This window comes from Ptychodera flava, chromosome 9 (genome assembly GCF_041260155.1).
Source record: "Ptychodera flava strain L36383 chromosome 9, AS_Pfla_20210202, whole genome shotgun sequence".
NCBI lineage: Eukaryota > Metazoa > Hemichordata > Enteropneusta > Ptychoderidae > Ptychodera > Ptychodera flava.
Genome location: NC_091936.1, coordinates 14,741,036 through 14,752,242, shown reverse-complemented (window position 1 = coordinate 14,752,242; position 11,207 = coordinate 14,741,036). Strand labels below are relative to the sequence as shown.

The 11,207-nt window shown below is 36.3% G+C and overlaps 1 protein-coding gene across 1 annotated transcript in view; it reads right to left on the bottom strand.

Moving 5' to 3' along the window:
- The window catches only part of LOC139140097 (integrin alpha-9-like), a 28,104-nt gene that overhangs the window by 2,967 nt on the left and 13,930 nt on the right, over positions 1-11,207 (bottom strand). The window contains exons 12-23 of the mRNA XM_070709116.1: positions 10,816-10,973; positions 10,226-10,389; positions 9,670-9,807; positions 9,134-9,213; positions 8,019-8,166; positions 7,677-7,775; positions 6,892-7,055; positions 5,980-6,091; positions 5,315-5,422; positions 4,669-4,791; positions 4,261-4,371; positions 3,636-3,743 (exon numbers count right to left, since the gene is read on the bottom strand). Of these exons, the coding sequence (XP_070565217.1) occupies positions 3,636-3,743; positions 4,261-4,371; positions 4,669-4,791; positions 5,315-5,422; positions 5,980-6,091; positions 6,892-7,055; positions 7,677-7,775; positions 8,019-8,166; positions 9,134-9,213; positions 9,670-9,807; positions 10,226-10,389; positions 10,816-10,973 (1,513 nt within the window). The remainder of the gene's footprint in view (positions 1-3,635; positions 3,744-4,260; positions 4,372-4,668; positions 4,792-5,314; positions 5,423-5,979; positions 6,092-6,891; positions 7,056-7,676; positions 7,776-8,018; positions 8,167-9,133; positions 9,214-9,669; positions 9,808-10,225; positions 10,390-10,815; positions 10,974-11,207) is intronic.

The following is an 11,207-nucleotide window of genomic DNA, read 5'->3' as shown; positions in this document are numbered from 1 at the left end:
TGGGTTTAGGTGCCCGAGAGCAGGGGACAATTTGCCGGACGCCAGGAGGGCAAATTGTCTCTTGCTGCGAGGGCACCATAAACCCATGTATTCAGGCAATAATATTTTTATTACATGCCTCTTCACAGTTAATGCTATATGACATTTAGTTACATGCAGGGCATTTTCAAACCATTTTACCATTATCGACCAGCATCAAACAGATTTTAACGAAAATCAAAATAGCAGTGCGCGCATTGAATACATCTAGCGTTAAGGCTGCATTCACAAAAAACGGTTAGGGGGGGGCTGGAGGAATACAGGGGGGGGGATTCGAAAATTTTTTGGGTAGTGAGGGGGGGACTTGAAAATTTTGCTCCTACCTGTAGGGGGGGGACTTGAAAATTTTTGGGTCCCTTTTGAGTTTTACATTTTCCAATTCCAAGTTTTTGTAGGTAATTCAATGAAAAATGAATACCATTTTTATGTCATCAAAATGTTGTAATGTTAGTAATAATTTAACAAAATCTAGAACCATTTTGTCACATTTCATGACTTTTATCTCGAAAAAATCTAAACGTGTGATTTGTCGTAAAAACAAACTTGAGCCTCGTAACAGGGCAGAAGCTGCAACTGTTAATGATTTCTGCAATATTTCTATGCAATATAACAACTACAGTTTCTTGCTATCTCCCTACAGCATGCTCAAACACACAATATTTAGTTTGTCGACAAAGCCTGTATATATAAATATAAATATGTATTTGGTGATAATTTAATTGGAGTCCAGACTGACAGTCAGTTGTCAGTGATACAAATGCATGGTACACATACATAGGCTGTGATAGCAAGCTGAATACTGGACAATTCAACATGCTTGCAAAAATTATCAAAGTTAATACAGCTACTGCCTACGGGTAGTGTCACTATCAGATATTACCCTGCTACTGCAGTGTCACTGTCACTGCATACCTGAACAGTGACAGAGATAGCTCTGACTCTGATGTACATGGTAGTTGAAGAAGAGTTTTGGTCAAATGACACTCATGACAGTGAAACTGACTTGTACACAAGATCAGGCCAGAGAGCAACACATGGAAGAAAACATAGAAATGTTTGAATTCTGGCATAATAGAATAATCAAATATTAAAGAAAAAAGATGGGGTCACCATGCTTGATTTTCTAAATTTTCACACTCTTATTATAAAATGATACAGAAGTAAAACTTTGAATAGTAAAGACTAAAAGAAAAAATATGTGACCAAATGGAATTATTTATTTTTTAACCAAATTTGCAATTATCACACCCAAAATTTCAGAGATTAAAACATTTATTTGATGGAATATTTTAACCTTCCGTATTGTCAATTTTGAGTAGCATCTAATTCATATAGGTCTTGTAGTTTTGAAACAATTTTTGGTAGGTCACTGTGCAATACGGCAATTAGCCAGAATTCACAATTTTCCTACTCTCTCATGATTGCATTTTGTGTGCTCTTCAACAGGAGCAATTGACCTGGCCAGAGTTGGATTAACTCAAGTTGGCTTTTAGACCAATAAATCTAAAAAATTCACTGATGCATTTAAAGAACTTGCCTTGGGAATATGACTATACAAAGTGCTAATACAGGTAGTGTTGAACACCTGTGAGCAGAACGGCGCAATACATGTTTATTTTTTCTGCGCTCACATCCTTTACAAATATGCGGGCCTGTGATAGTTGGGGGGGGACTTGAAAAAATTTGACCATATAGAGGGGGGCATTTGAAAATTTTTTAGGGTACTTAGGGGGGGATCTGAAAAAAAATAAGATTTCAATCGAGATTCCTCCAGCCCCCCTAATCATTATTTGTGAACGCAGCCTAAGCGTCTACTTTGATGTCGAAAACATCGAAAGGCTTCACTGGCCCGGGTAACCATGGAAACCGGTCAGTACATACCGGATGTTCCTATTCAAATCAATGCACTGATTTGCATTCATCTCGAGGCATGTAATAAAGAACATGACTGAGTCTGAAACACATCAGAGTGATGTACTGGGAGCAGTGCTTACTGCCAAAAGGAATCATGCACATTATAGATGTGCTTTGGTTATGTTGAAGATGGGATTTTTATATTCACTCTTTCTCTATTTTGGGCTCTCAATTTTTTTAAAATAATGTTCTGGTCTACCGTTTGTGGGGGCTTATTTTAAAGGTCATTTTTGAGTAAAACAAATTTTCACCATCCAAGTTTTTTGAAAATCGAAAATTTTTTCCCCATAGAGTTGGCACAGGTATGATAGCCATTGAATTTCAAATGTTAATAAATTTAAGGTAATTTGTTTCTCTGCCACTTAAATTTGCATGGTGACCCCCGATTTTTATTCTCGATTTGGTAAGACTCTGAGAGAATGGTTGGAAGTTTCACTGAGGAAAGTTTGAGCAAAAGCTTTAAGTCTTTCAAGGCGCATACTACCTTAATGATATGCAACAGCATAGAAACCACCTATAGTGACCTATTAAACTACTTTGGAACTTCAGTGCGCAGTCTGATATCACGTCACTGTCCCTGTAAAAGTTTTAATTCTCGTACTTCTAAATTTTTTAGCTCACGTGTTCACACATGAACTTTATGTTGCAGCTATGTCTGTCTGTCTGTCTGTACGTTGGTTGGTCCTATATCTCAAATACGGCTGATCAGATCAAAATAAAATCTGGTACATAGATTCAGTTAGCAAATGGCAAGAACTGATTAGTTTTGGTGGGTGTGGCTTGCATACTTTTGGCTCATTTGCATATTTAATGACTTTAGAAAAAACATATACATTGAGAACGACTGCACACAAGTTGATGAGATTTGCTAAAAATGTTGATCACATCAACATATATCAGCTGTTAAAGGTATTAAAGGGACAAAGTCGGCTATATTTCATGAATTTTGTTTGATACGAGATACTTCTTATATTGTTTGACATGTTGAAAGATGCTGAATGAATGGGTGACCACTCATATATTTTAGACAAATTAATTGAAACCATGGTGAAAATGAATAATGGTCATGACCATTAATTCATTTTTGCAATGGTTTCATGTATCGTGTCTATAACCGGGTCGAATATATGCATGATCACCCATTCATTCAGTATCTTTCAACATGTCAAGTAGTATCTCGTATCAAACAAAATTCATGAAAAGTGGCCGACTTTGTCCCTTTAAGGGATGATATTAAATATAATTCCTAATTTGCATATTTAATGAAGTTTCCTAATTAGGGATATTTATCTGAATCGACCAAAGTTGACAAAATTTGCTATGTACATTGAAGATACTATGACATAACATTATTGGAAGTTATTAAGCATTTTTGCTTCGGGCAATTCCTAATTTGCATATTAAATGAACTTTCCTAATTAGGGATATATACCGGGATTTACTTGATCAAAGTTGGTGAAACATGCTATTTACATTGGTGATACCAGGTAAAACAATATTGAAAGTCATTTCGCATTTCCCTTTCAGGTAATTTATAATTTGCATATCTGATGATGATGTGGTGAACATTGTTCATGATTTTGATCATGAACACTTTCAATGAAGTTGCAAACATGACTGGCATATGTTTAAATGTACACAAAACTGCAATATAGCATTTTCAGTTCATATCTGATCATTACCTGTGTACTGTCTGGCTGATGCCCAGATGGCTGAACAAAGCGACCAGATGTGTCTTCCACGAATACTTCAGCAGATGAAGTTACTTCAAGCTCAATATTGTCAAATTTCTGATTTTATTGAAAAAAATAAATAATCACAAGTATGCATTGTATAATATGCAAAAACAAATTAAACATTTTCTGACAAGTTCTGTACCACAATTGAAATCACAATTCAACAGAGAAAGACATTCCTCCCTCCCCCCCCCCCCCCAAGAGTCTGTGTACATGTATCTCAATCCAGGTCAAATTTCAAGCAACAAATGAGAGGTATACTTTTGGAAAGAGGTGATCTTCATCGCTATTTTTCCAATGACGTCTGAGTAATGATGAGTTGAAAGTGCCTCAACTTGCAGCAACAACCATAACTAAGGTATTATTCACACTGGTTTGATAAAACCATCAAAACGTCTGAACGGTGGGTGTATTGTACCATATCATCTATGCCCATGCAATATGATACCCAGCATAAACTGATACATTTATTATAGCAGAAATTCAAGGTTTTCTCAATAGTGTACTGCTTTTCCCGTGGTTGTCATAGTAATTAAAAGTGTAGCTTGCATGCATCAAAGTGCTGACTTACCAGTAAGGTTGACTGCTGTGCAACAGCTAGTACGTCTATGAAAATGCTGCTGTGAACACCCAGTGGACCAACATAACAATCCAAGATCTCGCATTTCACATTGCCACAATCCTTGAGTTAAGAAAAAAAACCGAGAGAAATGTTGTCAAGAGATATTAAAAATTTACCAGTACCCAAATAGGCAAAGGTCCTACACCCCCCCCCCCCAAAAAAAAACCTCAAAAAGCAAGAGTGCCAACTTTAGTTGTGACAGGGGTGTAACATATGGAACTCTCTTTCTTATTCATCATGGAGCAAAAGATGAAGAATGGTGGATCAAAAAACTCCAAACGGCTGGGATTTCTTTGTATGGTCATACAGGTTCAAAAAACTGCCCATCAAAGTGAGCAAGGGGAAGCAAAAACTCACCAAATTCTGTTCTTGACGTGATGAAAGTGAAACAGCGTCAGAGACTTTTGTCTTATTACATTGTTCATGAGATTCCTGTTGTGCAAATATGTGTTCAGCTTTACACACTCCTGTGCCATGGATCTGTTTGGAAGGAGAGAGATTCAATATGACAGTTTATTGGATGGCTAACAATGTCCAAGTGTTCTTCACTTTCACAGATCTGCACATAGGGATCAGTTCTTTGGAACAGCGCTTTTGTCTTCTCCACCGATATTATAACAATTTTTTTAGATATGCCAACATCGGTCCCGTCCAAAGGGTGATCAAAGCTCTATAACATTTTCTGGCTTTTAATCACCCTAAAAAACCGGAAAATATGCATCAATGTGCAATCAGTTATAATTGTAACAATCAATACCTTCTTAATCACATCAAGTGATCACATATCCCTGATTTGCTCTGATAGAAGAGATACCTCTACAAGTAACGCAATGTTGATGCTTCCAAACTTCTAGTATTTTTTCATCGTTCTTCCAAAGTTGAGTTGCAGCTTTGTAAGCAGATTTATTTCCACAGTATGAATATAATAACACTATTCAAGGCATGCAAGTCTGACATTGCTATATCCATTGTCATCAAGCGCGAGATATTCCACCTAACTTACCTCTATATGTTTGATGAAAAAGAGGTAGTCTCCATCAAGAGTTTTCCAGGGCCATTTGATTCTTACATGACTGTTATATGGTATACTGCCTGGCCCTAGATTACGAACCTTGGTGAGTAAAGAAGCAAAATCATACTCCCTCAATAATATAAAAAGGTCAATGTTTTTAAATGTTTGTTGGTGTATGATCGTATCTATGGCGAAAGGTCAAAGTAATTTTAAAATAGGTTTTTGGGTTTGGTAGAAGAAAGTATGGAATTCTTAGTATTGTGTCTGTGATGTAGATGATGATGTTTTCAATTTAGGTTAATCATTGACAACTTCACCCCTATCTTCTTGTATAAGGGTCCACATTCACCATTGCAATTGATGGGCTTTGGCCAAATCATGGCAGCAAAAAGGGTTAGAGAATGGTCTGAAAATCTACTTGTAGTCTATCTTAGGTTTATGGTGATACGTCTGTAAGCTATTAAAGCTTGCATAATGTATTGAAAACTATAGAGAGAAACATGTAATTAGTTCATAGCGAACAGTTGATGGATCAGGGATTTAGTTTGTGACATGAATGGCTACATTTTCATCTAACCATGACCTCATGGATTCTAGGTGTTTACATCCATCATGTAAATGTCTGTGTGCCAGTAGTTTAGGAATCGCCAGCTTACATCAAAGGTATGTTTGATCCTTGGTCCAACAACCTTGCATTCTGGAGATAAACTGTCCTTGCTAACATCTGTAAGGGTGCCACCGAAGTGGATTTGTCCCGGAACAGATATTCTATGGGGAAAAAAAACAGTCGATATATTTAAATGCCTTATACAAGTGCAATGTAACAATTCAATTTAACTTAGTAGTTGGTACCACACTTAGACACTTTGAAAACATGTCATTTCTGGTAGCTGGAATGCAATTGCAGTTGTACGAGTCATTTGGTATCACACTGTAAAATAGGCCTAAATAGTAACAAATCTCCTTGAACCAAAAAGGGACCAGTAGCTGTAACTTATAATGGATTTTGTCCGCTATTTCTGTTATACATATCAATTGAAATTTATTTGTTCTACTCCCAAAAGAATGTTTTAAACATCTACTATTAAGCTTGTCAACACAGCGTCTATACATGTAGAATGCTCTATTATTGTTCAAATTTGAATTTTAGTCCAAAACCAGAATTCACTTGTCAACAATAACAATGCAGTCGACACATGTACAGGCTGAGTTGACGAGCTGAATACTGTGTATCTAACAATGCTCTGGTAAGCAGCACAAGAAACTGTGATTGCAACCGATAATCATCATCTTAACCGAGAAATGAACAAGGTATTAAAATTTTAGACTTTTGAAAGATCATTTCAAGACATCAATCCTCGTACTGATATATTTCATTAAAATTACAGAATTTATAAAGCATTGCATTTTATTATTCATCAAACAGTTACACAAAAATCAACCACTAGTTATCATAGTTGAAAAAATCCTGGAATGAATACACACAAAGATGAATACTTATTCCATAATAATTAAGCAAAACTTTTATATTATGTATTAAATGGATTTAATCAGTCATGTTTTCTTACCCGGCAATAGTTATATCTGCTACTATGTGGATTGGTAAACTGAGACTCACAAAATTATCTGCTTGTTCTGTATCATTGCTTGATGTCATGGCAGTCAAGTCAAATTGAAGAGCATCCATGTCACCTGATACTTGTGAGGTGTCAAGTTTGATGTCGAACATTTTCTTGAAGATAAAAAATAATGCAGAAACTTTCATTTAACAAAAAGTGTTCGGGAAATTACTCTCTCTATTCTGAAATCTCTGCACAGTAATTTTATATTGATTTTATTGACTTCACGTTTTATTCACGAACCACTTATGTATTACAACAAATGCCGAAAGGAACTTAGATATGGGCTTTTTCCTCTGCATCTTGGACTTTTTTGAAAAATATGGTTCAACATTGCTCCTTCAAAACGACATTTGATACTACTTTGCATGATGTGACACTTTGTACCGTGCTCAAATCAAACATGGCCACTTTACCCCAATGTCGTTTTGATTTGGTCAATACATGAATACGAACGCTGCCTACACATCACAAGATGGTACACGTCATTATGAAAGTTGAAAGGTCAACTGGGACATTAGTTTGCATATATAATTTTAATGTGATCAAGATAATATGGTACACTTGGGTTACTGTTTTTGTCTTCATATTTCTTGTTGAAAAGTTGAGTGATGGATGTATGCCTGAATTATATCACCAACTTCGTGCAGAGCAGTTTACACATATTAATGAAAATATCACTAAAATAAGATAATTTATCGAGTAACTGATCAATAACTCATACTGCCGTTTACCTTAGAATTAGGTTGCATGGGATTACCCATACTGCACGTCAATCTGCTGGTCACATTACTCAAACTGGAGTCGTCGGGTTCACATTGTACAATAGAATTCTATAAAATACAACATAGTACGATATCCTGAATCAGTAAAGTTAATTCAAAAACGACACCAATCAAGGATTTTCAAAATTGGCATGAATTTTTCTACCTTTATCATGTTAATTAAGATTTCTGAATCAATTGCAAGTAAAACGAAATTTGAATGACATTCCATAATCAAACCTGCTAAAAAGCGCAAGTGATATGACCGTAGTTAATTCAACTTTAACTACGATTGAATAACAGTTAACTCACCAGATTGTCCCTCTCAGCTCTTACAAATGCCAGCTCCTTGTGATAATTTATATAAAGTCTTGCTTGATGAGCTTCCTCTCCATCATTTTTCACAGTTATCCTGATCGCAATCTGATTCAACACTCCAAGAGGCAGAAATTTGTAGCCCCTTTCAAAAAAAAAGAAAAAACAGATGGAGACTTACAACAGCTTAAAAATGCACCCCATAATTGGTTGGCCAAAAGAATACTGTAAAAATTTTAGAGTCCGGCTATCTGTCCCCGAGGCGCATTCTACCTTAAGGTAGTATGCGCCTCGAAAGTGAAAGACTTAAACTTTTGCTCAAACTTTCCTACATGAAACTTTCAACCATTCTCTTAACAAATCAACAATGAAAATCAGGGGTCACTTTGCAGAGTTTGGAACCAGCGATACAAATTATTTAACAATTTGCGATATTTGAAATTCAAAATGGCCGCCATCCCTGTGTTATGGGGTCAAAATAAAATATTAGATTTTCGAAAAACTAAGCCGGTGAAAGTTTTTCTTTATCCAAGAGCTTTAAAATGAGCCCCCACAAGTGCTAGATAAGAAAAGAATTATAGAAATTTGAGAGGCCGAACGTCTGTCTCCGATGCGCTTTCTACCTTAAAGTAGAATGCCATACTGATACATTAAAACAATGTATAGCTTAGAATCTAACCGCCAAGCAGAAAGATTGCCATCCAAGTGCAAATTTTGATATGTTACTACGACGTTATATCAGGGTTCTATTGTATCACATGATGGTATTAATTCATAACTGAGGTAAGAAGAAATATCACAAAATTTCTAGACCAATTTACTTAATAGATATAACAAAGACACAACCATAGTGTTGTTTTCTCATACAAACTGACAGAAGGCTGTTCAGACAAGGCATGCAAGATTGATCTTAGCATACACTCCATCGGACGAGAACATTGATCCCATTCAGCAAGAATGTTGCAAGAAAGATATTCCCTGGACCAAAGTTATGAATATATCGTGCAACGGCTGTTTTAACAAATTCAACTCGTTCCATCATTTTTAGGATCAAATGGCAAAGGATGTATTGACCTCAAGTTTACCGTATTAAACTGTCACAATCAATTTACCTTGGAAGAATGAGTTCTGCATTGAGTTGTAAATCAGCAACACACACTTCATCTGAGCCACAGTTGCGAACAAATGCAACCTGCGTTGACAGAAAATAAGAAGTTGTTTACAGTAGACTGGAAGATTCAGGTGTTACTGAGCAATGTAAGGGATGTCCTCGTGCGACGGATCGCCAGTCTATTGTTAAAGATGCTCAAAGGTAAAACTTGCCTTCATTAAATCCGTTATCATAAAGACAATTAAATTTGGTACTCTTGTCACTTGCGGCTACAAGATTAATAACTTAAATTTTGCCTTCATAGGTTATTTTCAAATAAATCTGACAAAAAAGAAATGCAGGTACGTCAACAAAAGACTCTTTTTTCACATTCAAGCAACTTTAAAAAAGTATCGAACACTAAGCCTCGTAAATCAAATATATAGCACTGTAAGTTTGTTCGGTGTGTAGACAAAATGACCACAAATACTCTAGGATCGTCCATGTAATTAGAGAAATGTAGGTTTGAATGAGAAAGCTTTTCATTAACACCCTTACCTCTGTATGCAACGTTGTCTGTATGTTGGCATTCAGTACTGGACATATTTCTGAGCACACCGTGATTCTGTTGTGATCAGTTATCAGTTTATATGATACATCAATGGGTATGGGAGTTAAATAATCATTGATGTTTTTCTAAAGGACAAGAAAAGAAAAGAGAGGGGTTAGTTTTCTTTGCACTAGTTTCAAAACAGGCATTATTTTTGTATGTAATAGAAAAGGTTAGGAAACACAGTGAAATCATGAAGAAGAAGAGTTAAACAGTGGCCATGGATACTATGCTGTGAAAATATGAACGGGTCACGGACCACATTCCTAAGAAACTTGCTGCTGTAGATAATTTGATGCAATGCACTCCACTTATGGTTTCTTGGATATGGTGTCGTTAACAATTTGCAAGACACTGCAGACATGAATACCATTATTTGTTCATCATTATATGATTGTGCATAAATTTGACGAGGAATTTTTGTTCGATATCAACGCTCGGAAATTCCTATTGATAGTTACGAACCAGAATATGACATCAAAGGTTGCAATAGATTTGCCATACCTTGATGTGAATTTCGTATCGTGAGCATCGCCTGTTTCCATACCTCAGGACCATATTACTGGTCAAGGTTGTACCCACAATTGCATCTAATGCCACAATGTTTACTCGAGTTGTTTGACCAATCTTTACTTTAAACCGTTCCAACTCTAGTGACGTTTCCAACGCTGAAACAGAAAGCAGCGCCTTTCTTAAAACTATATACTACTGCAAACGTTAGCATGTGACCTATGAGATGAGTCCTTACCCAGTGGGCAGGATGACAGCTTTCAGGAATATCAGTACAAATAAAAAAACTATTGACAAAAAATGAAAAAACATAATATTAAAATATCAAAGGCCACGATCTTTACGCTAAACTTTATCATTTGCGCGCTATAACTGTCGATATTGCTTCGGCAATTAAAACTACCTCAATATGCTGCATTTTAAGGTAGGATTTCCTTATGTGTTATCGTTAGCGTGAATTCGGTCCATGGATATTCTCCATTGAGAATGACTTCCTATCAGTAGGTTTCCATTCAATGCTTATCAATACTCTTAGAATAATTGAGAGCATGCTAGGAAGTCCATATTAGATACAATGCACTTACGAATTCTTCCGGGCACGGCAGTTCCTGTGTACTCGAAACATACCAAGGCCCAGATACAATTGACAGGTTCGCCATTGAACTGGCATTGTGTGCTGTTCGGACTGATCTTGTCTGGACTGATGTGTAGAAAGGCATGTACATCAACCACTGGTCTTGTTCTGTTGATAAAAGGAGTTATAAGGAAGAGAAGCTAAGATGTTGATCGGCAAGACCAGAAATCTTTGTTACAGATGTGTATTTACGTACTCAAACTTCACAAACTAAAACCATAGACAAACAGAAAACAAACACGACACAACAACGCCAAGACCGAGAAAGAAGTAAACAAACAATGCACATGTTGTCACACACCGAAAAGCAAAGTCAGATGTTTTGCAAAGAGTAAACGCTTC